At 40.1% G+C, this 24,979-nt stretch overlaps 2 protein-coding genes across 4 annotated transcripts; both read left to right on the forward strand.

The window, feature by feature from the left end:
* The first annotated feature begins 857 nt into the window (after positions 1–857).
* LOC148886762 (phosphatidylinositol transfer protein alpha isoform) lies at positions 858–13,996 on the forward strand. Its single transcript, XM_089017407.1, has 12 exons — positions 858–1,041; positions 2,175–2,205; positions 4,855–5,000; positions 5,978–6,069; positions 6,369–6,376; positions 7,375–7,449; positions 7,618–7,701; positions 7,789–7,866; positions 9,401–9,511; positions 9,587–9,709; positions 9,780–9,883; positions 10,801–13,996. Exons 1-11 carry the CDS (start codon positions 1,025–1,027, stop codon positions 9,825–9,827), a joined length of 813 nt encoding a protein of 270 aa, XP_088873533.1. The 5' UTR covers positions 858–1,024; the 3' UTR covers positions 9,828–9,883; positions 10,801–13,996.
* Positions 13,997–15,628: 1,632 nt separating this feature from the next.
* On the forward strand, positions 15,629–24,910 carry inpp5kb (inositol polyphosphate-5-phosphatase Kb). Of its 3 annotated transcripts, XM_089017441.1 has the most exons (13): positions 15,629–15,861; positions 16,438–16,489; positions 19,838–19,942; positions 20,032–20,140; positions 21,138–21,254; positions 21,343–21,518; positions 21,831–21,942; positions 22,806–22,915; positions 23,113–23,326; positions 23,393–23,530; positions 23,612–23,695; positions 24,319–24,423; positions 24,506–24,910. In XM_089017441.1, the coding sequence occupies exons 2-13, from the start codon at positions 16,446–16,448 to the stop codon at positions 24,572–24,574; spliced, it is 1,383 nt and encodes a 460-aa protein (XP_088873567.1). In that variant the 5' UTR covers positions 15,629–15,861; positions 16,438–16,445; the 3' UTR covers positions 24,575–24,910. The 3 variants fall into 3 exon arrangements, with proteins under 3 accessions (XP_088873567.1, XP_088873568.1, XP_088873566.1); XM_089017442.1 differs by lacking the exons at positions 15,629–15,861; positions 16,438–16,489 and adding an exon at positions 17,088–18,435 and having other exon boundaries at positions 21,343–21,551; positions 21,828–21,942; XM_089017440.1 differs by lacking the exons at positions 15,629–15,861; positions 16,438–16,489 and adding an exon at positions 17,100–18,435.
* The last annotated feature ends 69 nt before the right edge of the window (positions 24,911–24,979 follow it).

Here is a 24,979-nt window from a genome sequence, read left to right on the forward strand (position 1 = left end):
ATTTTGGTAATACTACTTGCAACATGTAACGTACACGCCAGGCACTAAATAGATAGATAGATAGATAGATAGATAGATAGATAGATAGATAGATAGATAGATAGATAGATAGATAGATAGATAGATAGATAGATAGATAGATAGATAGATAGATAGATAGATAGATAGATAGATAGATAGATAGATAGATAGATAGATAGATAGAAATCAATTAAAACAATAAGAAAAAAGGATGAAAATTGATAGATTGCACTTGCTTCAAGCATTTTTTTTCTACTTTAAAAATAAGTCATTGGTTATATTTTATAGCCACTATAAACAATTCAAGAGGTGTAAGTACAATAAAACGAGTTTTAAGAGGTAAGTGTTTTTTTTTTTTTTTTTTTGACGGCACAAACTATAAATATTTTTATAAATAAAAAATATATATTCTTCTTTCAACAGATTAGTTTTTGCTAATTTAACCGTCACATTTTTTCTCGTTTTCTTTTTTTAAAGCGTGTGACCCTATTGGGTTCACCAGCTCACACGGAATCGCATCACAGTGACGTCACGTAGAACTGCCACCGGATAGGCGGGCTTTCTCATGACGCGTCGCGCTCCAGTGACGTCGCCCAACCTGCGATGACGCCAACGCGGAAACCTTAAAGGGCCAGTCACGAACACTCGGAATGTCCCACTTTATTTACAATCAATTATTAATTTCCTAGCATCCATTTTGGAACCCAGTGGCTCAATTTACCACTTCATTATTGCTACTTCATTTACACCCCCCTCTGAATGTCCGAAATGGACTCGCCTGCGGGTCATAAACCCCTCCCCCCTTTGCTTATACTCGGCGTCCCTTTTCTGCAGTAGCGGGCCGCGTGCAGCAGGGAAGGAAGTCATAGCTTACGGCAGCAGCCAGTCGGCGGCTTGTGCGGCTAGAATGACATAACGGGTGTAAAAGAAAAACAGGAGAAACCAGACAACGACGCAAATAATAATAATAATAATACACCTTTACACTTCCGCTTGCCCAACGATGCTCATCAAGGAATTGTAAGTATGCGCGCGACATTGAGGGTGGAGGATGAAGAGGAGGTGGTTTGGGGGGGTATGGATGTCATATTTCCACCGCATGAATCGCGGCAGATGATGAAGGCTGTTGCATCATCATCATCATCATCATCATCATCACCTGCACCCCTCACATGCTCAGTTATGGCGGTTGTGCCCTTCACATTCTTCACGTGGAATTTATTACTTCATTTAAGGAATGAAAGGCACATCCACATTCTTCCATTTTATTGACGGTAAAGGCCAATCTGGAATAATAATGTGCTCAAATGGGAAACAATGTAAAAAAAGGGAAAGAAAGCATTATGGAAGATTTTTATTGAGAATCTTTATCGGTATGCGCTAAGATGCTAAAAATGATTTTTAGTCACTGAGGCCTGCTAGCAGCAAGGGCAAAGCCATCTGCTCACACCTAGCCCGGCTTCCCTTTTTTTATGGTCACGTGGTTTTAATCAATAAATTGTCACTGGCACACAACGGGGGGGTAGTCATGCCATTTAGCGATTAGCGGTGCACCTGGAAGGTAATTAAAAAGCGTTGTCAATGCTGATATTTGACATACAGTGAGTGATACCTTGGTTTACGAACTTAATTGTTTCCCAGACAGTGTGTATGGCGAAAAGTGTGTTTCCTAAAAAATAATTTCCCATAGGAAACCATTAAAATGAGAATAATCCGTTCCCAGGTTCCCATAAAACATAGTTTTCTACTTTCTAGCCTTATAACTACACAAAATATACCTTATTTTACATATAATAAATGTGCTATGGTATTATAATGAAAGAAATAAAATGTACTATATAATAAAGTCATTTTATTTACCTTTGTGATGGTTGTTGATGGCTTAATGGAGTGGAGTGGCCGGTTTCCTCAGCATTAAACATTTGATGAGGAACGTAGCCTTCTTTTTTCACCATCTTGAGGAATGATCCCTTGTAGGTGCTTTCTAATGCGCTAATTTTACCTTGTTCCTCATCAATTGTGTTCTGTTTAGCTGGGTTGATAGCTTTTTTCATCAAGTGTGAAGATGGCTTGTGCGGGTTATTTGTGGAAGCTGATTGATGGGAATTTTAACCTTCAGGCAATTAATGGACGACTTCTTTTCTCTCCCGCAGCCGTGTGATTCTTCCCATCTCCGTGGAAGAGGTAAAGTTACATTTTCAATTTGTTTTGTATTGTGCTTTTGTTGCCGCTTGTTTTATTTACGATGTGTGTTTATTTATATATTTATATATATCATGGAGGAGCGGTTCGATTTGTTTTATATCCCGATCTGAATGCAAAAAAAATATATCTATTTTGAGGCACTCAATGTCATCAATCGAACCATTCTTTTCGACTCTCAATTTCCGAAGACTCCTTGTGGCCTTTTTTCATTTCAAAAGAAAACTGAGAGTAAAAAAAACATAAATAAATAAAGCCCAAAGGGCTCTGAAATGCATCTCCTTCCGTCTGTCCTTGACCTTCACATCAAATGTGTGACGGAGACGTTTTCCCAGAGGACAGAATTTGCCACAAAGACTTCTACCAGGTTTTATTTTGAAATTCCCTCTAGGAGCAGTTGCGTTTTGTTTCTAGTTGTTTAACATGAACAGTTTTTCAGTGCCCCGAATCGTTTTCAGGAAGTGACGTGGAGATTTAGAAGACATCAGAAAAATGTTTGATAGCATCTATAATACCCAAAACACGCAGGCTGATATTTTTAGTCAAATGCAAAACACCAATAAAAATGACTTAAAGTGAACCAAAACTGCCACAAAATGAACTTGGAACTGGGCAGATTCAGAAAGTCCCGCCCCCTTGTTCGTGACATCACTATTGGTCACACACTGCCTTGCTCCAGAATCAAAACAATGACTTCAGAGAGTTCAGATTGGGAGAAGATGCTTTGTTGTTACTCATCCAGTTATGAATATGATTCAAATAGTTCTGAAGAGGAAAGCATAAATGTTTGCAATCGATTAAAGAAGTCCTTCCGTATCAATTCGAGCCGTCTGGACTCCAACGTAGCGTCCCAGAAAATGCACAAGATGGCGCAAAAGCTCCATTGGAAATGGGTTGATTTGTTTGCTGGGAATTTGTGTCAACTAGTATCAAATAGTAGTCTTGGTGCAACACACAACCATTCACCATCGCGCTATTTATGTTTTTTCCTTCTAATTGGAAAATGGTGAGTGGAAAAAAAAGCTGCAGCGGTTGTGCAAACACATGCCTGAAAATGAAATGATATCCGCGAATGATACAATCCTGAGAAATCTGCGGCGTCTCCAGATTTGTGCCAGGGTTGCGAGCCCGGTGGATGGATTAGACGCGATTAAGAAAGAATGGCCGGCATTGTTCCACACTAGTTATGGGAATTGCAGCTCTTTTCAGAGAGCCGGTTCTTTTGACTCGGCTCAATAAAAAAGATCCGGCTCTTTCGGCTCCCAAATGGCTCCTCAGTTTGTTTGTTTGTTTGTTTGTTTTTTTTTTTTTTTTTTTTTTTTTTTTTTTTTTTTTTTTTTTTTTTTGCTTAAATTAATTAACTACTAAAAAAAATCATGTAAAATTATGTGAAAAATGAATTACGCATGTAAAAAATGCACTGTATCAAATATTAAATATATTAAATATAATATATTAAAATTAAATATATTTATATGACTTGATTTATGTTTTTCCCTGTGGTTACTCTAGTCTGATGATCAGCTGTCACTAATTTGCTTTTCATATTAATAATGCTATCATACCAACGAGTAAAAAATATCATAATTGAAGAATAATAACAGCATAATATTATAACATTTGTCCACCTGTCTACCCCTTGCCCCTTCTCCTCACTGCTGCGTGTGTCTGTACTTATGTGTACTTATATACTTATTTACTTATTTTCCTCATTACTTATTTACGTATTTACGTGTTTATGTATTTACTTATTTACTTATTTATGTATTTACATATTTACTTATTTACTTACTTATTTATTTACTTACTTACTTATTCACTTAGTTATTTACTTACTTACTTATTTACTTATTTACATACTTACTTATTTATTTACTTATTTACTTACTTATTTATTTTCTTACATATTTACATACTTACTTATTTACTTATTTTCCTCATTACTTATTTACATATTTACGTGTTTATGTATTTACTTATTTACTTATTTATGTATTTACATATTTACTTATTTATTTACTTACTTATTTATTTACTTATTTACTTATTCACTTAGTTATTTACTTACTTACTTATTTACTTATTTACATACTTACTTATTTATTTACTTATTTTTACTTATTTATTTTCTTACATATTTACACTTACTTATTTACTTATTTACTTAATTACTTATTTACGTATTTACTTATTTATTTACGTACTTACTTACTTACTTACTTACTTACTTACCACTTACTTACCCCTCCCTCCTCTACCACGGATATCGACCAATCACTAGCGGATTTAACCGAAGACCGGGGGCAGGGAATAGAGGACAAAAAAAAAGTCGGCTCCCATTTCCGGCTCATTATTAGGAACCGGCTCTCTTCGTTCACTTCAGCGATTCAGCTCTAAGAACCTGCTCGTTCGCGAACGACACATCACTAGTGGATTAGACGCGATTAAGAAAGAATGGCCACCATTGTTCCGCATGTCTCGAGGTCACGTGGATTTAGCAAGATGGTGGATGGTAGGATGTGGGATATCACGCCGGTTGGGGCCAGAATGCGAAGAAAGTTAATTTAGGAATGAAAAATAATTTCAAAATAAAGCAATAAAAACATGTTAGGCTTTTTCCTCCCTTGATAGTACCAAGTGGGCCAGCTGTACTCGGTAGCCGAGGCTAGCAAGAATGAAACTGGAGGCGGCGAAGGCGTGGAGGTGCTAAAAAATGAGCCCTACGACAAGGACGGCGAGAAAGGGCAATACACGCACAAAATTTATCACCTGCAGAGGTAAGAATACAACGACAACGTTTGAATCTTCCGTCAGCGGACGTCGGCCATTTTAGATTGAAGCGGCCATTTTAGATGAAAGCGGCCATTGTCATTCCTCACCATAAAACACAAAGCATTTTTTTTTTCATGAATAGACCCACAAAAAAAATCTCCAAAAACCATCCCATAAAAGACATAGAAACTCCATTTTAACTGCTTTTTCCAAAACAAACTTCGCCTCGATATTTTATCGTATATTAACACCCATCACTTCTTTTTATCTATTGATTGATCTATCTATCTATCTATTGATCTAGTTAGTTAGCTAGCTATCTTGCCACCTTGCTATCTAGCTAGATCGCTATCTAGCTAGCCATCTAGCCATATTACTAGCTAGCAAGCTAACTAACTATCTATCTATTTGCTATCTATTTGCTGCTTATTTGCTATCTATTAGCTATCGGGCTGGCTGTCTAGCTATCTAGCTAGCTATCTATTAGCGATATAGCTCGCTATATATTCGCTCTGTCCTTGAGAGTTTTGAAAGTCGCTTATAAATGCAATGTATTATTATTATTATTATTATTATTATGAGCTAGCTTTCTATCTATTTGAGTTACTTCCGGGTTGAGTGAACGCTGTCGCGTGTGACTGCCGCTGCTCACCCACAGAAAAACATGTTCTGAGACTGTTAAGTGACCTTGAGAGATTTGAAAGGCGCTTAGAATTGAAATGTATTATTATTATTATTATTATTAGCTTTCTATCTATTTGAGTTACTTCCAGGTTGAGTGACCGCTGTCGCATGTGGCTGCCGCTGCTCACCCACAGAAAAACTTTTTTTACTGTGACTGTAAAAGTGATCTTGAGAGATTTGAAAGGCGCTTAGAAATGAAATATATTGTTATTAATAATATAGCTAGCTAGCTAGCTAGCTAGGTAGCTATCCAACCAGCCAGATCCTAAATGTCCTCAAAACACTTTTCTCCCTTTAGTAAAGTGCCGTCCTTCGTCCGAATGTTAGCTCCGGCTTCCGCCCTCAACATCCACGAGAAAGCCTGGAACGCGTACCCGTATTGCCGCACAGGTATCGGTACACACACACACACATACACATTCACACACACACGTTACACCCTGATGCAGTCCCTGAATAATTTACTGGATTCCCAGCTAGAGAGAGAGTAGGCAGGCTAGCTATCACCTGATACACACACACACACACACACACACGACATACACGACATACACAAAACAAATATCCTGTATATTGTCAAGAGTGCCTCAAATCACTCAATGGTCACTTTTTTGTGTGTGTGTGTGTGTGTGTGTGTGTGTGTGTGTGTGTTTTTCCTCCATCTGCTTTCCTTCAAACTGGATGTGTAGTCATCACTGTAAGTACAATAGCAATATTGCGCACAAACACGCTAACAGAACAACGGTATCGAGAGACATTTGATATCACCGGGATGGGCAATGCTAGTCATGTATTGTGTGTGTGTGTGTGTGTGTGTGTGTGTGTGTGTGTGTGTGTGTGTGTGTGTGTGTGTGTGTGTGTGTGTGTGTGTGTGTGTGTGTGTGTGTGTGTGTGTGTGTGTGTGTGTGTGTGTGTGTGTTTGTGTGTGTGTGTGTATATGATATTTGAGCGTCATCATGTTTTCCCTTCCACAAGAAGGCAACATTTCCCTTTTGTCCATGTTAGCGCTTTGTCCCAGCTTCTGGTGTTGTTAAAGCGCTATATAATAGCTAGCTAGCTAGCTCTAAGCTATATAGCTATTGAAGTGACTAGCTATCTAGCAGGTTATCTGGCAGGCTATCTATGAGCTATCTACTAGCTGGCTAGCTAGCTTTCTATCTGTGTATTTAATAGTGACATTCAGTGTATTAGCTAACTAACTATCTAGCTAGAGGGCAGCATTTCCCTTTTGTCCATGTTAGCGCTTTGTCTCAGCTTCTGCTATTGTTAAAGTGCTATGTAATAGCTACCTAGCTATCTAGCTATTAGCTATAGAGCTGTCTAGGTGGCTAGCTATCTGTTGGCTATCCATTAGCTGGCTATCGAGCTTTCTATCTGTGTATTTAATTGTGACATTAGGTGTATTAGCTAACTAACTATATGGCTAGCTAGCTATTAGCTATAGAGCTATCTAGGTGGCTAGCTATCTAGCTAGCTATCTGTTGGCTATCTATGAAGTACTATTGGCTTGCTAGCTAACTTCCTATCTATTAAATTCCGGGTATCGTGAACGCTGGCGCGTGTGGCTGCCGCTGCTCACCCACAGAAAAACTTATCCTGTAACTGTAAAGTGACTTTCAGAGTTTTGAAAGCCGCTTAGAAATGAAATGTATTATTATTATTATCACAAACCTTGTTTCCTCGCTCCCTTATCAGAACGAATACATGAAGGAGAACTTCCTGATCAAGATCGAGACGTGGCACAAACCCGACTTGGGACGGCAGGATAACGTAACGGTTCAACTTTGTGTTCTTTGCCGCTTCCACGTTCGTCAAAATGACGATTGGTGAAAGCGACTTTATATTTTTGATCAGGCAAAAGGCGAATTCCAAGAAATAGTCTGTAAAATCTTGTGTCATGCTCTCCTAAGAGCGTCACATCCTGGTTTTTTTTCTTAGGTTCACGGTTTGGACGCGGAAACCTGGAAAAAGGTGGACGTGGTCTACATTGACATCGCTGACAGGAGCCAAGTGGAGCCCAAGGTGTGCAGAACAAGTTCTAGACCGCGGATCTGGACTTTGAAGGACACCACGTGTTTATTGTTATTAATTTTGTTGCTTTCTTGGCAGGACTACAAGTCAGAAGAAGATCCCTGCAGGTACAAGTCGGTGAAGACTGGACGAGGCCCTCTCGGACCAGATTGGCGGGTATGCATGTTTGTTCAATTTTGCAGTGTAATTAGACAAAGGTGCTGCCTAAACGGGCTGTCAGAGTAATAACAATTATGGAGGCAACTGGCATAGTCATTGATATTGCCTTGTAATATCCAGAACGACCAGTAGATGGTGCAATAAATTCAGATGGAGCCGGTTTGTTGACTAAATAGGCCGCCGTCGAAAGCATTTGATACGGAGGGTTCATAATTCAGATCTTATTTTACTGGGTTCCTTTTCCAGCCATCATCCGGGTCTACAGGAACACATTTGATGCCTAAACGGGCTGTCGGGGTAGTAACAAATCTGGATGTAACTAGCGTAGGCATTAATATTGGCCTGTAATACCCAAAAGGACCTAGAGAGGGCGCAATAATTTCAGATATAGACAGTTTGGTGACTAAATAGGCCGCTGCCGATGCTGACTAAATAGGTTGCTGTTGAAAGCATTTGATGCGGAGGGTTCATAATTCAGATCTTATTTTACTGGGTTCCTTTTCCACATTTGATGCCTAAACGGGCTGTCGGGGTAGTAACAAATCTGTATGTAACTAGCGTAGGCATTAATATTGGCCTGTAATACCCAAAAGGACCTAGAGAGGGCGCAATAATTTCAGATATAGACAGTTTGGTGACTAAATAGGCCGCTGTCGATGCTGACTAAATAGGTTGCTGTTGAAAGCATTTGATGCGGAGGTTTCATAATTCAGATCTTATTCTACTGGGTTCCTTTACAAACTGGCAACAATCAACATAATTCGGGTCTACACGAACACATTTGATGCCTAAACGGGCTGTCAGAGTAATAACAATTATGGATGCAACTAGGGCAGTCATTGATATTACCCCGTCATACGGAGAACGACCAAGAGAGGGCGCAATAAATTCAGATGGAGACCATTTGGTGACTAAATAGGCTGCAGTCTATGCTGACTAAATAGGTTGCTGTTGAAAGCATTTGATGCAGAGGTTTCATAATTCAGATCTTATTTCACTTATATTCCTTTCCAACTTGACAAAATAATTCAGATCTACATAAACACATTTGATGCCTAAACGGGTTGTCTGCTATGAAGCATTCTGAACAAAAAATGTTTTATTTGTATTTATTTATTCGTGTTTTCACAACATAGGGCACAATCAGCTGCCTCAACGGTCTGTCTTATATGAACAACGGTACCTGGAATAAGAAGATAGGCAGCAAACCAGTTTGCCGCCTAAACGGGCTGCTGTAGAAATAGAATCAGAACGTCAACACAGACTGACATTTGATCCCGAGTAGTTGTATGGTTACTTCTGACACGGTGATAACGGGTAGCGGTTGCAATTGATTTGAGTTCATGTTACCTGCCTAAACGGGCTGCTGCACAAATTTAAAGGAGTGAACGGGATGTGGCATTGCATGCAGAATATTCTTCACCGTGATCTGAAGTTGCTCTGAAAGCCACTCATCACTTGCAAAGACATTAGAACACCACAGCTGCCTAAACGGGTTGTGGAATGGTCATCTTCGCTCTTATTCCCGCAGAAAGAACTCCCCAACAAGAAAGACTGCCCACACATGTGTGCCTACAAGCTAGTCACGGTGAAGTTCAAGTGGTGGGGCCTGCAGAACAAAGTGGAAAACTTCATCCAGAAGGTCCATCGGCGTCGTTTAGATTTTTGTAACCGCTACCCGACGCGGCAGCTGACTTTCCTCCATATGCCTCCGTAGCAAGAAAAGCGTCTGTTCACCAACTTCCACCGTCAGTTGTTCTGCTGGATCGACAAATGGATCGACCTGAACATGGAGGACATTCGTCGCATGGAGGAGGAAACGCGAAAGGAACTGGATGAGGTGACGCCGCCGAAATGGAAGGACGGACGCGAGCGAGCGAGTGACTAAACGAGTGCCGATCGTCTTGTAGATGCGAGTGAAGGACCCCGTGAAAGGCATGGTGGCGCTCGAGGACTGAGGTCGGACCCCCCTCCCGGCCCCCTCGCCGAGACTGTGAATGCTGCTGCTCATCAGGTGAGACTGATCAGTTCTGTGCTGAGCCAAGTGTTCGATTAATCGAAAGCAAAATCGATTAATCGGAAGTCGCGATCAATATGATATCATCGCTTGCTATTAAAATATTATTTCTTTAATTTATTTGTTTTTTATGCCACTCTCACTTGAAGTGTACTGAAAACAATGAAGCAAATAGAATTATGCATGAAGGATTGAATGCACTCGCTTAATGCTAACTATAATGCAAAACGCCATAGACCGGCTAATGAAATTAGCATCAATGTCATATAATAGTCATAGTAATAATAATAATAATACTACTACTACTACTACTACTACTACTACTACTACTAATAATAATAATAATACATTTCATTTATAAGCACCTTTCAAAACTCTCAAGGTCACTTTACAGTCACAGGATGAGTTTTTTTCTGTGGGTGAGCAGTGGCAGACACACGCGCCAGCGTTCACTCAACCCGGAATAACTCAAATAGATAGAAAGCTATCTAGCTTGCTAATGGCTAGTTAACAGATAGCTAGCCAGTCAGATAGCTAGCTAAATAGCTAGCTAAATAGCTAGCCAGTTAGATAGCTAGCTAGATAACTAGCCAGTTAGATAGCTAGCTAGATATCTAGCCAGATAAATAGATAGCTAGCTAGCCAGATAGCTAGATAGCTAGCCATCGGCGGCAGAAAAGTTTGCCGCCAGAACAACCCGTCTGCGGTCTACAGTACTGTAGCTGGCTTTCTAACTGGCTACCTAGCTAACTACCTAGCTGGGTACCTGGCTGGCTATCTATCTAGCTATCTTTTTTCTGTCTATTAGCTATCTGGATTAGAAATGCTCAAAAAACTAGTAGCAACACTTCCTGTGTGTATTTTTTTCCCCACTACATTTATTTTTCCTCCCTACCCCGTGTTCTTTCTTCCAGACCCGAATACCGAGACACCAGCGGATTCACGTCCAACTCCCAATCCAACCGACCGCAACATCCGCCCCACCGCCCTACCGAATTCCCAGTTCTGACCTACTTCCTGTTCCAAAATCCTCTCGCTCGGTACCTACCGCCTGGTTTCCACGATGCTGGACCCTATAAACCCGTCGTTTCTGGCCTCTGTTCGCTAACAGCTCTGTTCGCTAACAGCTCCGTTCGCTAACGGTTCCGTTCGCTAACGGTTCGCAGGTGTCCGCTAGAAATTCAGTCGATTCATTTCGTTCATTGATTCATTCCCAGAAACACAGGCAGTTATTTAATCTCTTTACTTAAGGATTTACTGAAGCTATTCCGATGTTGTACATAAATACACGCTATGGGGGATGTAGGGTGCAGATATTGTAGGGAATAATGCAGTATTTATATACTGTACATATATATGAATATAGTATATCAACAGGGTTTTTCAAAAATTGGTCTTTTCGGTAAATCTGACTTTTATTTCACCCCATCGGCTGCTATTAGTGTGTTTTATTTTTTGTTTTGTTTTGCTTTCCGTTAGCATTATTAGCATGTGGTTTGTCGTTTAAAGCTACAATGGTCTAAACCGGCAGGTTAAAAATTTCTGTTGATTCGTACCCTGTCGATACTGCGCTGTGTTTATTTTTTGACATGGTGACGTGACGGCGTGCGTGTTGCGTTCGTGTGCGTGATTTTGCACGTTTGTCCAAGTGAAGCATTTAGCATTCGGGTTAAGCGGAAAGCTAAACATTCATATTGCCCGTCGATGAATTAATTGAAGTCTTGACGCCGTTATTTCCGTCGTAAAGGTCATCGGAAAGGAGTCAATGGTGTTTTTGAAGTGTGGTTTCAACATAATTATTTGAAGCTACGTAAAAATTCGGGTGTTCGACACCTTAGGCTACTTATTTACTTAGCTAATGAGCCCAATTTGGTTGACGTCACTTTTAAATGAAGTAAAGCCCCTTTTTACAATGCTAAATATTGAAAAGTATACCAAAGATCAGTGGCGGGCTGTGGATTTCATCGCTAGGCCTTCAGTAGTGCTATGTCTGAATCAATCCGGACTGAAAAAAGCATGGTGTGATTTACAACAAGTCCACTAGAGGGTACCATTGGTTTTTTTTAGCGAACTATGATTGGCTAGTAACTAGCCAATCATAGTTTGCGAAAACTCTGGCGCTAACTAGCGCCTTCAAGAAGGCGTTGGTACCCCTTTCGGGTTGCCAACTCGAATTCTGATTGGTTAGAGCAACAGTTTGATTGACAATTTGATGCGACAGGGCCTGCAGAACTGATTGTGAAGGCGTCCAGGTCGATTTCTGACCCTGGTAACAAAGATGACTGAAATCTGATTGGTTAAATGCTTAAATATGAAAACACACATCTGGAAGCAGCGCAACTGGAAAAAAGTAATGAAAGGAAGATGAAAAATAGTTTGGAATTATATAATAAGAATTCGTGGAGAAAATATAATTGATTCTGTCCGTGATTCTGATATTTTTAGGCCAGCAGAGAAGGCTTTGCAGGCCTTGACGGTCCGCCACTGCCAAAGATCTATTCTGGACTTTCGCGATTTTAATCACTGTAATGTTGAGGTACCAAGTTTAGCTAAGGCTAGACAGCTAAAGCTAGACAGCTAAAGCTACGGCAATAAAATCACAAAGTATCATCTGCTACAATATTGATACACGGGCGTCTAAAATATCACCGTTGTGTACTTTTCACGTACTTTACATCAACTTTCAAGATAGATCAATGAGGTGTAACTAAATACAATGATAGCTGTGGGTAGCAAAATGCTAGCAAACTAGCTATATACAGTATCAGACTTTATGTTATTGTAAGTAAACACGGCTGTAATTTTTTTATTTTTTGGTGGGGGTGCTATCGAATTTTTCTTCAGTATCATGATACTGTTGGTATCGTCGGTATCGCAAAATGAAATTGTATCGCGACGGTAGCGAACAGGAAGTCAGCCAGTTAGCCAGTCACCAATGGATAAACAAATGTATCCAGTAATAGCAATAATTGCCACGATCAGAAAAAAAAATACTCTGGTTTTTGGTTTGGTGGATTATTTTTGTTGTTTTTGCGGTGCGTGCATGAGCGTACGTGCATGTCTGTGCGTGTTTGTGATGTGACTGTTTTTGTTGTACGTTGGTACAAAGTGGCCATGCGAACAGCCGACGGCTTACGAACTTTTCGGTTTACGAACGTTAAATTTACTATTTTTCGGGATACACACGGAAGTGATGTGTCATTCGCGAACGAGCCCGTTCTAAATGAAAACTGCAGCCGGCTTGTTTTTGTCCCTGCCGCCAGTCGTCGGTTAAAGCCACGTGATTGGTCAAGAACACAGCAGTGAGTGGGTGGGGGTTACAGACAGACAGTGAAGCCATTCTCCTAAAACGAAAATGGCTGCTGACTTTTTTTTGTCCTCTATTCCCAGCCCCCAATCTTCGTTTAAAGCCACGTGTAGAAGAAAATGATGTTTTATGGGGACCTGGGAACGGATTATTCTCATTTTAATGGTTTCCTATGGAAAATTAAATTTTGGGATACACACTTTTCGCCTTACACACTCTGTCTGGGAACCGATTAAGTTCGTTAGCCAAGGTATCACTCCATTTGAATGAAATAATGAGGACAAAGGTCACCAAAGGTCACCAAAGGTCACCAAAATAGCACGTTCCGTTGTCAAGTATGAATTTTTTTTAGACATCATCAGGCTTCAATAAAACATTTTGCTGCGCTGCCCATCACATTGTGGGACTGTATGAAAAAATAGTATATATATTTTTTTTTTTTTTTTTCTTTTGTTTTTATTTGTTTTTTGTTTGAAATGTTGTAGTGCTGAGGGAAAAACATTGCACCATTTAACATTGAATTTAACATAAAATTAAAGGCCAGAAATATATCGGTAGCACCCATAAAAAAAAAAAAAAAAAGGGTTGGGTCTCCTTTGATTCTCTTGTGTGTTGGCGTACCCCCTTTTTTTTTGCTTTTTCTCGATCTTTCCTGTGGATTTGTGCCTTTTGTTCTTTTTGTTTGTCATCTTAATCTTCTGATAAACATAAAATTGTATATTGGAAAAAGGTGAATTGATCAAATGAATAAAACAACCCCAAAAAAAACTACGACAAAAAAAAAAAAAAAGACAAGCTAAGAATTGTATTGACGCTTTTTGTATGTATTTTTTTTGGTGGGGTAAATATTAAATTTGAAATATGGCAATATCTCTCACTAACGTGCACATCACACATGCACATATATCATAATAAGAATCATAATAAGAAACTTTTTAAATGTCTGCTATAGTTGAGGGGAGTCGCTGGAAAAGGTGGTGGCCAGGGTGCGGAGGGTCCCAGTAGGATTTTCTGCAACCTTGTTTCGATTCTCGCACATTGCGCAGTAATGGCAAACAAATTAATCTGGTTTTGCCGGGCAAAGATTACCTCAAATCCTGCTTTACGGGGACATTTTGTGAGAAGTTCATGACGTGAAACTGAAAATATCTATATTGTTTATATAAACGCTCCCCTACTTACGAACATTCGAGTTATGAACAATGAACATTTTGGTAGTAACATACAGTATGCGGTTTTCTCTCCAGTTGTACATGTACAGATCTTTATAAAGCACATATTTTAGTAAATGTTTATTTTTTTGGTACAACTTCATCCAGGAAACTTACACACATATTTATATAAACCTTAAACATACTTATATAAGCCCTAAACATACAAAATATGGCACTGAAGCAACTTACGAACAAATTCACCTTACGACCATTTCGAACGTATCTCGTTCGTAAGCGTCTGTATTTATATTGTCCCTATATTATTATTATTATTATTATTATTGTTGTTGTTATTATTAATGTTTTTATTGTTATTGTTATTATTATTATTGTTTTTATAGTTATATATGATACTTTGTCGCAGCTTCAGCTGTTGTTAAAGCGCTATATAGACGCTCCCCTACTTACGAACATTCGAGTTACGAACATCGGTACATACAAACATTTTTGTAATAACATATGTAGTATTCTCTCCAGTTGTACATGTATATATATCTTTATAGAGCATATATTTTTCAGTACAACCCAATCCAGGTAATCTATACAAGCTGTAAACATATTTATATAAACATACTTATGAAACATACATTCCATACAAAATATAGCACTGAAGCAACTTATGAACACATTCACCTTACAACCGTTTGGTACGTATCTCGTTCGTAAGTTAGGGAGCGTCTGTATTATTATTATTATTATTATTATTATTATTGTTATCATTGTTATATTTATATTTATATTTATATTGCTTTATTTCCCGTATATGATACTAGTCTGTTAAGCTTTGTTGTAGCTTTAGCTGTTATTAAAGCGCTATAGAAATCAATATGTATTGTATATTTATAATAATAATAATAATACATTTACTTTCTAAGCGCCTTTCATTATAACATACAGTAGATCCTATACATCGCGCATCGGTAGAAATAGAACAAATTCTCAAGGACAAAAGTGATAATTATGATTTATTATTATTATTATTATTATTATTATTATTATTATTATTATTATTATTATTATTATTGGGTGCTCATGATTGACACGCCTCCCAAATTCCAAGACGTCTTTTTTTGTGTCTTTTGAGGCTGACTTTTCAAATTATATTCCTATTTTAGAGTGCCCCGTTCTACTTTGCGCAAACTGCTTGCGTCATACCCACTCAACAAATGTATCCATTCATGAATGACATAACACCTCTGAAGCAACCTGCATCATAAGCTTGATCCCACCTTTAAGTCCCACATGCAGCGGCGGCGGCGTCGGCGGCAGGTTATTGTTGGTTGCGTGAAACCAGAAACGGGCGAGAACAGCGAATCCACAAACTCCAACGACGGGAGTGTCAGCGGGAAAGCCGATCCAGACTCTGGACTCGTCCTTGGAGGTCTTCATCATCTGCGCTCAAGGAGTCTGTGGTTTCTTCCGGACGCCTCAGGACATTACGAACCGGGAGACAGGTACTTAAAGGACAACCGATGTCACTTTTTGGTTTTTTTAACTGGCATCAGAAAAACGTTTTACAGCATCTAAAATACACAAAATACGCAGTATGATATTTTTTGTCAAATGCAAAACACCAATAAAAATGTGTCCAAAAGCTGCAAAAAAAATCGAAGAATATGCTTTCTTGTTACACATCCAGTTATGAATATCATTCAAATAGTTCTGAAGAGGAAAGCATACATGTTTGCAATCGATTAAAGAATTTATTCCGGGCCATTTTGAGGCAACATTGGGGGGGGAAATCTCTCACCCCCCAAAAAAAAAGAGGCACAAAATGGCGACCTCCTGTGGCCACCTCCGTTTCCGCAGGCTGATAAATTCCTTATATGGAGCTTGGACGCCCTCTTTTGCGTCCTAAGAATATCTAAAAATTGGATATGGGACTTTTCCGATTTCCACCCGAGAGTGTATTATTGAATGATGATCACACTCGGAGTGATTAAAAATAAAATTAATTACACAAATGACAGTAGGATTGAGTGTTGCCATGGTGACCGGCAAGGAGATTTTAACTGTGTGTGTGTTTATAGGGGACGACATGAGTGCTGCTAGATTCCCAAGCGGAGGACGAGACAAGTGCAGGTCAGTTTACATGCATTGATTTATTTATTGATTTGTTTGTTTGTTTATTTATTTATTTATTTATTTATTGATCAATCGATCGATCGATTGAGTGAGTGAGTGAGTGAGTGATTGATTTGTGTCTTGATTTGTGGATTGATTGATTGATTGACTGATTGATTGATTGATTGATTGATTTGTGTATTTATTTGTTTTTATTTGTGTTTTTATTCATGTATTATTGATTGATTGATTTGAGTGAGTGAGTGAGTGAGTGAGTGAGTGAGTGAGTGAGTGAGTGAGTGAGTGAGTGAGTGATTGATTTGTGTCTTGATTTGTGTCTTGATTTGTGGATTGATTGATTGATTGATTGATTGATTGATTGATTGATTGATTGATTGATTGATTGATTGATTGATTGATTGATTGATTGATTGATTGATTGATTGATTGATTTGTGTATTTATTTGTGTTTTTATTCATGTATTGATTGATTGATTGATTGATTGATTGATTGATTTGTGTATTCATTTGTGTTTTCATTTGTGTTTTTATTTGTTTTTATTTGTGTATTGATTTGTGTATTGATTGATTGATTTGTGTATTCATTTGTGTTTTCATTTGTGTTTTTATTTGTTTTTATTTGTGATTGATTGATTGATTTATTTATGTCTCTTCTTGTTCTCATTCCCCCCTCCCCCCAAGCAAGCGTTCTAAGAGGCTCCGTGGCGGGTTTAAGCGATAAAAGTGCCATTCTTCACCTCTGTGATCTACTTAGAAACACTCTGCTTAAGTCTCCGCATGTGACTCGCTCACTATCGGCAATGCAACCGTTTTGCCCGCGTGGATTTAAAAAGTCAATGATGAAACGTACAGCAGAAAAATTAACTCATTCACTGCCATTCACAAATTTATTCAGCAATTGAGAATAAGACGCAGAGCGCCATTCCCAAATTTGTTCAGGTTTTGTTTTTTTTTTTCATGTTTGGGTGCCGATAAAGCGCTGGTCAGACCTCTGGCAATTATTCCCCTTCCACAAGGGGGCAGCATTTTCACTTTTTCCATGTTAGCGCCTTGTTACATCTTCAGCTGTTGTTAAAGCGCTATATAAACCAGTACGTATTGTATTGTATTTTGTAGAGATGCCCCCATTTCAATCTCAGATAACTCCAGACCCATATCATTTAGGAATTAACTCTTTTTTTTCTGATGAAAGAAGAAAATATAAGATTTCTTACGCTGACTTGAATCTTGATGGAGTCGTAAAATTCTTTGAGTCTTGGTATTTGAGTAAAAATGACAAAAACCCTGACACTGGAGTGGACATTTTTGCACTTCGTCTGGCAGTGAATGAGTTAAACGCACGTCTGAAATGAAAAACGGAGATTTGAAAGCTGGTGTTTTACATTTGAAGCGCGGTGGATAGCGCTTGTGCTAGCGCCCCGACAAGAATGTTGGCACATGGTTTGACCTTTCACCCACTTCAGAGGAAAAATGTACCACCGCCAAAAGACGCCTAATGCCATTGTCCGCTCATTAGTCGGCGGCCGGAGATTGCGGAATGGCGGCCTCCGGCTAACCGGCTTATTACGCCGGCCTCCGCATTCCTCGCGTTAAATCTCCTTCCCCAAATCCACAACGCCGCTTTTTATGATGGACGCGAGTCCGCGGAGGACGCATTGCGCCGTCCCAGCGGACCTTTGAGGACAAACAGGAAGTAGCTTAACCCACTCGGAGATGGACTTCCTGTCAAGTCGGACCCGGCTCCGTTCGGAAAGCGCGGCGAGCGGCGCGTCCACGTCGTCGTCATCATCATCCAGAATGCTTTTGCGCCAGAAACTGGTTCAGCTTCTGAGTCGCATCGACGATATGAATTCGGAGGACGAGGCCGGCGAGGAGATGTCTCGCACGCTGGACGACGCCTTTCAGCTATGCTCGCGTTTCGCGCCGCCCACGCACGCCTTCAGGTGGACCGCCGCCATGACCCCTTTTGTGTGTTTTTGCGTCCAAATATTCAGATCGACTAGCCTACATGCGTGTGGTTGAATAATTATTTGTAATTGGAGAAAGTGTGTGTTGTAGATAAAGCGCTGGTCAGACCTCTGGGAATGTTTTTTTTTCCTTCCACCAGGGGGCAGCATTTGCCTTTTGTCCATGTTAGCGCTTTCTTCCAGCTTCGGTGCTATATAAATCAATATGTATGTATTGTATTATTATTAATAATAATAACAATAATAATAATACATTTCATTTAGAAAGGAGCAAAATACAACTAAAACTGAATTGAAACCAGATGCAATGTAAACAGGTGTAACAAGAATGTGGATTGAGTGTCACCATTTGAAACCAACACCCAATCTTGATTCACGAAACCGATTTAAAACCTAATTCCGCAAACAAATGTGAAACTGGTTTGAAAACAGCTACGGAAACCAGATATGAAAACTGATACAAAACCAAAATTTAAAATAAATCGAAAACAGGTCAACTCGTATGAACGGGGCGAAATACAACTCAAACTAAATTGAAACCAGATGCAGTGTAAACAGGTGTGAACTGGAATGGGATTGTCACCATTTGAACCCAATCCCTTTTGAAACCAACCCTCCACTCTGGATTCACGAAACTGATTTGAAACCTTATTGCATGAACAAATGTGAAACTGATTTGAAAACAGATAAGATACCAGATATCGGAACTGTTCCAAAACCAAATTCAAAATCAATCGAAAACAGATGTAAACTCGTATGAAAGGGGCCAAATACAACTCAAACTAGATTGAAACCAGATGCAATGTAAACAGGTGAGAACAGGAATTGGGATTGAATGTCACCATTTGAAACCAACGCCCAATATGGATTCATGAAACTGATTTGAAACCTTATTCCACAAACAGATGTGAAACTGATTTGAAAACTGATGAAGATCCTGATACAAAAACTGTTCCAGAAACGAATTTAAAATGAATCGGAAACAAATGTCAACATGTATGAAAGGGGCGGAATACAACTCAAACTAGATTGAAACCAGATGCAATGTAAACATGTGAGAACAGGAATTGGGATTGAATGTCACCATTTGAAACCAACGCCCAATATGGATTCATGAAACTGATTTGAAACCTTATTCCACAAACAGATGTGAAACTGATTTGAAAACTGATGAAGAACCTGATACAAAAACTGTTCCAGAAACGAATTTAAAATGAATCGGAAACAAATGTCAACATGTATGAAAGGGGCGGAATACAACTATTGAACTACTACTACCACTACTAAACCAGATGCAATATAAACAGGTGTGAACAGGAATGAGAATTGAAGGCCACCCTTTGAAAGCAACATGACTAACATGAAACCACGTTAACAGGCTACACATGGTGACGTGGAACGTAGCCACGGCGGAGCCCCCCGATGACGTCACCTCGCTGTTACAACTCGACGTACAACCGCCCACCGATCTCTACGTGATCGGGTGAGAAACCCGATGAAAATATGTAATCGATTTGAGACCAGATGCGCCATGAAAACAAGTGAATCCAAATGTGTGTCCGTGTGTGTTAGGCTACAGGAAGTATGCGCCACGCCGGTCCGCTACATCTCGGATTTGATTGTCGAGGATTCGTGGAGTCACGTTTTTATGGACACGTTGGCACCGCGAGGCTTCGTTAAGGTAATTCGTAAAAGTAAGACGTTTTGGGGGTTTTTTTTGTGTTTTGTTTTTGTACAGTGATACCTTGGTTTACGAACTTTTCGGTTTACGAACGTTACATTTATGAAAATTTTACCTTGGCATACGAACTACTTTTCGGGATACACACGGAGCTGCCACAAGTTTTCCTAAAAGAAAATGGCAGCCGGCTTGTTTTTGTCCTCTATTCCCCGCCCCCAGTCTTCGGTTAAAGCCACGTGATTGGTCAAGAACGCAGCAGTGAGGGGAGGTGGTTTAAACATTAAATAAACAGGCATACAACAGAGAGAGAGTGAGAAAATGGATAGAAAACAGTGAAATTTGGACTTGTTTCAGAGTGTAGACTGCAAGGTTAAAACTCCCATCAATCTTTCATTCCTTTCATCACTTTGCTGCTGTGAAATGTAAATTTCTCCACTGTGAGACTAATAAAGGCATATCCAATCCAATCCAATCCAATCAGGCTCCACAAAGAACTCGCATCTGTACACTTGATGCCAAAAAGCTATCAACCCAGCTAAACAGAACACAATTGATGAGGAACAAGGTAAAATTATCGCAGCGAAAGCACCTACGAGGGATCATTCCTCAAGATGGTGAAAGAAGAAGGCTATGTTCCTCATCAAGTGTTTAATGCTGATGAAACCGGACACTCCATTCCATCAACGACCATCACGGGCAAATAAAATGACTTTATTATACTGTACAGTTTATTTATTTAATTATAATACCATAGCACATTTATTATACATAAAATAAGGTATAGTTTTGTGTAGTTCTAAGGCTTATTTAGTTGAAAATTATGTTTTATGGGGATCTGGGAACGGATTATTCTCATTTTAATGGTTTCCTATGGGAAATTAATTTTTGGGATACACACTTTTCGCCTTACACACTTTGTCTGGGAACCAATTAAGTTCGTAAGCCAAGGTACAACTGTACTTTGAAGACGTGTGTCATTCCCTTGGCGTCCCTGCAGGTGGCGTCAGTGAGGATGCAGGGTTTGCTGCTGTTGCTGTTCGCCAAACAGTCGCACCTACCTTACATCCGACACATCCACAGCACGTACACTCGAACCGGGATTTTTGGATACTGGGTATCGACTTCCCAACAAAAAATGACAATCAATTTAATTGATTGACATGGAAAATTGACTGTATATTTATTGATTGATTTATTTTCAGGGAAACAAAGGGGCGGTGTCATTGCGATTTTCTTTTTACGGCCACAAGGTGTGCTTCCTCAACTGCCACCTGGCGGCGCATTTGAACCAGGCTTTACAACGCGTGGACGAGTTCGAGCATATCCTGGAGACGCAAGAGTTCCAGGCGGAGGACGACCGCCGGGTGCTGGATCACAAGTCGGTTCAACAGAACCTCCGCTCTCGGGCGCCAGGATTTTCAAGATGGCCAAACTTTATTTTGAATGTTCACATCTTCGACTGTGTTACAAGATACATGTAAAGTCTCGTTATATCGATATCGGATATATCGATAGTCCCTGTTATATCGATACTATTTCTATGCACGCACGGAGAAAATTGCATGCAAACAGGGTCGGATATATCGATAGTCCCGGTTATATCGATATTTTTTCGGACTCCCTTGAATATCGATATAACGAGACTTTACTGTACATGTAAATCACCTCCCCGCCCCTTTTGCCCAAATAGGCTTGTATTCTGGTTCGGAGATTTGAACTTTCGCATCGCTGACCACGGCCTGCACTTCCTGCGTTCTTCCATCAATGGCGGACGTCTCAACCTGCTCTGGGGAAAGGACCAGGTAACACACACACATATGTTTTTACTACATGTTGGGGACAGAGTGTGCGGGGGATTTGCCTCGTGGGAACCACACACACATACACGTTTTTAAAACATGGTGGGGACGAGGTGTGTGAGGGATTTTCACCGTGGGAACCTCAAAAATACATGCACACACACATACATGTTTTTCAACATGGTGGGGACAAGGGGTGCGAAGGATTTAACATACATAAACACTCATATAGGTAGACACACATACACTCCAAGGGAAAATAGAGAAATGCATATACACACTCACACACAGATACCCGTTTTTATTGTATGGCGGGGACCAGTTGTCACAAGATTTGCCCCATGGGAACCACACACACACACACACACACATGTTTTTACACATGATGGGGACAAGGTGTGTGAGGGATTTTCACCGTGGGAACCTCACACATACACAGGGAAAAATACAGAAAACATGCACACACACATACATGTTTTTCAACATGGTGGGGACAAGGTGTGCGAAGGATTTAACATACATAAACACTCATATAGGTAGACACACACACACATACTCCAAGGGAAAATAGAGAAATGCATATATACACTCACACACAGATACCCGTTTTTACTGTATGGCGGGGACCAGTTGTCACAAGATTTGCCCCGTGGGAACCACACACACATACACGTTTTTAACACATGGTGGGGACGAGGTGTGTGAGGGATTTTCCCCGTGGGAACCTCACATACACACACATGTTTTTACACATGATGGGGACAAGGTGTGTGAAGGATTTGCCCTGTGGCAACCACACACAAACACATGCACACACAAACACACACACGTGCACACGCACACTTATCTACTTCCTGTGTGCGAAGCTCCTCACCATGAAGACGAAAGAGGCCTTCCTGCAAGAATTCGAGGAGGGACCCTTGAATTTCAAGCCCACCTACAAATTCAGCCGCAACTCCGACGCCTATGACCTTGGGTAACTCACATATACACACCCACACACACACCCTCCGCACCCTGCCCACTACCTTTTCCAGCTACTCCCCTCAGGCAGGCGCTACTGACAAATTCCTTGTGTGTTCTACATACTTGGAAATAAAGATGATTCTGATTCTAATACACACCCACACAAATGCCTCCATTTTTTTTTTGGGGGGGGGGGGCGTCACCTAGAGGCAAGAAACGGAAGCCCGCCTGGACCGACCGTATCCTATGGCGGGTCAAACCCAAAAACCCGCCCTCAGAAGTGGACGACGATACGTCGTCGATCGCCACGGACGACGGTCTAGATGAGTACCCCCTGGTGATCCACCAGGATAAATACACTAGCGACATGAGCTATGGCGTTAGCGACCATAAACCTGTCATGGCTAGCTTCAGTCTAGAGGTGAGAGACCATCCATAGAACCTCTTCCCGGGTTCTGAGTGGCCTCTAACGCCGTTGTCACCACAGCTGAGGAAATATTTTGATACTCCGCTGGTCCACGTGTCGCCTGAAGGCATCTGGAGCGCTGACCAGGACGCTCTCCTCAACTACACCGTCCAGGAGGACTTCCTTTCGTCAACGTGGGACTGGATCGGACTCTATAAGGTGCGTCCGGGAAAAGAAAAAAATATATAAAATGGCTGTCCAGAAGAAAACATCAACAAATAGCTTGTTGTTGAATCATAGGTCGGTTTCAAGAGCTCGAGTGACTATGAGACTTTCGTGTGGGTTCGAGAGGACGAGTTGCCGGAAATTGCTGAAGTCATACAGGTGAAGCGTTAGCAAGTAGCATGTAGCATCTTTTAAGAATAACAATACATTTGATTTCTAAATACCTTTCAAAACTCTGAAGGTCACGAAGGATACGTTTTTCTGTGGGTGAGCAGCGTCAGCCACACGCACCAGCGTTCAATCAACTCCATAGTATAGCTAGCTTGCTAGTTAATAGATACCAAATAAATAGTTAATACATAGCCAACAGCTAGCCAGCTAGACAGCTAATGGCTAGCCAGCTAGCTAATGGATAGCTAATAAATAGCTAATAGAGAGCCAGATAGCCAACAGCTAGCCAACTAGACAGTTTACAGCCAGTCAGCTAGACAGCTAATAGCTAGCTAGCTAGCTAATAGAATGCAAATAAATAGTTAATAGATAGTTAATAGATAGCCAGATAGCCAACCGCTAGCCAGCTAGACAGTTTACAGCCAGTCAGCTCGACAGCTAATAGCTAGCTAGCTAATTGATAGCAAATAGTTAATAGATAGCCAGCTAGCCAGTTTACAGGCAGTCGGCTAGACAGCTAACAGCTAGTTAGCAAGCTAATAGAATGTATAGGCATTTCACACTCTTTATGCTTTTTTTATTAAAAACAAGCATATGTTTTTGGTCACTAGATCTCTGTGGATAAGGATGATATCCCTCTTCTGGGTGGGCAGTACGTGCTAGGCTATTTTAGCACCAACATGCAGAGCATTATCGGACTCAGTGCTAACTTCCAGGTGAATGTAGCTCATTATCGATCTTTGTCATTAATTAGAACGCGGCGGTCATTCTAAGATTTCTTTTGGGTGAATCTTGCAGATCTTGGAGTCGAAACGAGCCGTCATGGAGGGTCTCGTACCGGAGAACGTCAATGGGATCAGCAAATGATTGAAGAAACTTTAATGTGTCTTGTTAATCCCAGTCTTGATCGAAGAACTGACATCTTCCAGTCTCATATGTGATTTCACACATAAGAAATTGATTATCTGATGATTTATTTCACCTGATATATTTTTTTTAATATGACCGAAATGATGTTTTGTTTGTTTTGATGATATAATGTCAATTTATGTGGCTGTAAAATTGCTGGAAATCCTTCATGTACAGTATGTAGCTTCCATGATTATTGAGTAGTATGGGAAAAGAAATTATGTTGGTTTACGTTTTAAATCGTTTTGAAATTGTTAGGATTCAATTTGAATAAACTGTTGTTGAACAAGTGGATTTTGTGTGATATTTGTTTGTCAAAAAATAAAATTGAAGCCTTTCTGGACACATTCTTAAAATCGAACA

The sequence above is a fragment of the Hippocampus bargibanti genome, linkage group LG16 (genome assembly GCF_051943395.1).
Source record: "Hippocampus bargibanti isolate YZ-2025 linkage group LG16, ASM5194339v1, whole genome shotgun sequence".
Classification (NCBI taxonomy): Eukaryota; Metazoa; Chordata; class Actinopteri; order Syngnathiformes; family Syngnathidae; genus Hippocampus; species Hippocampus bargibanti.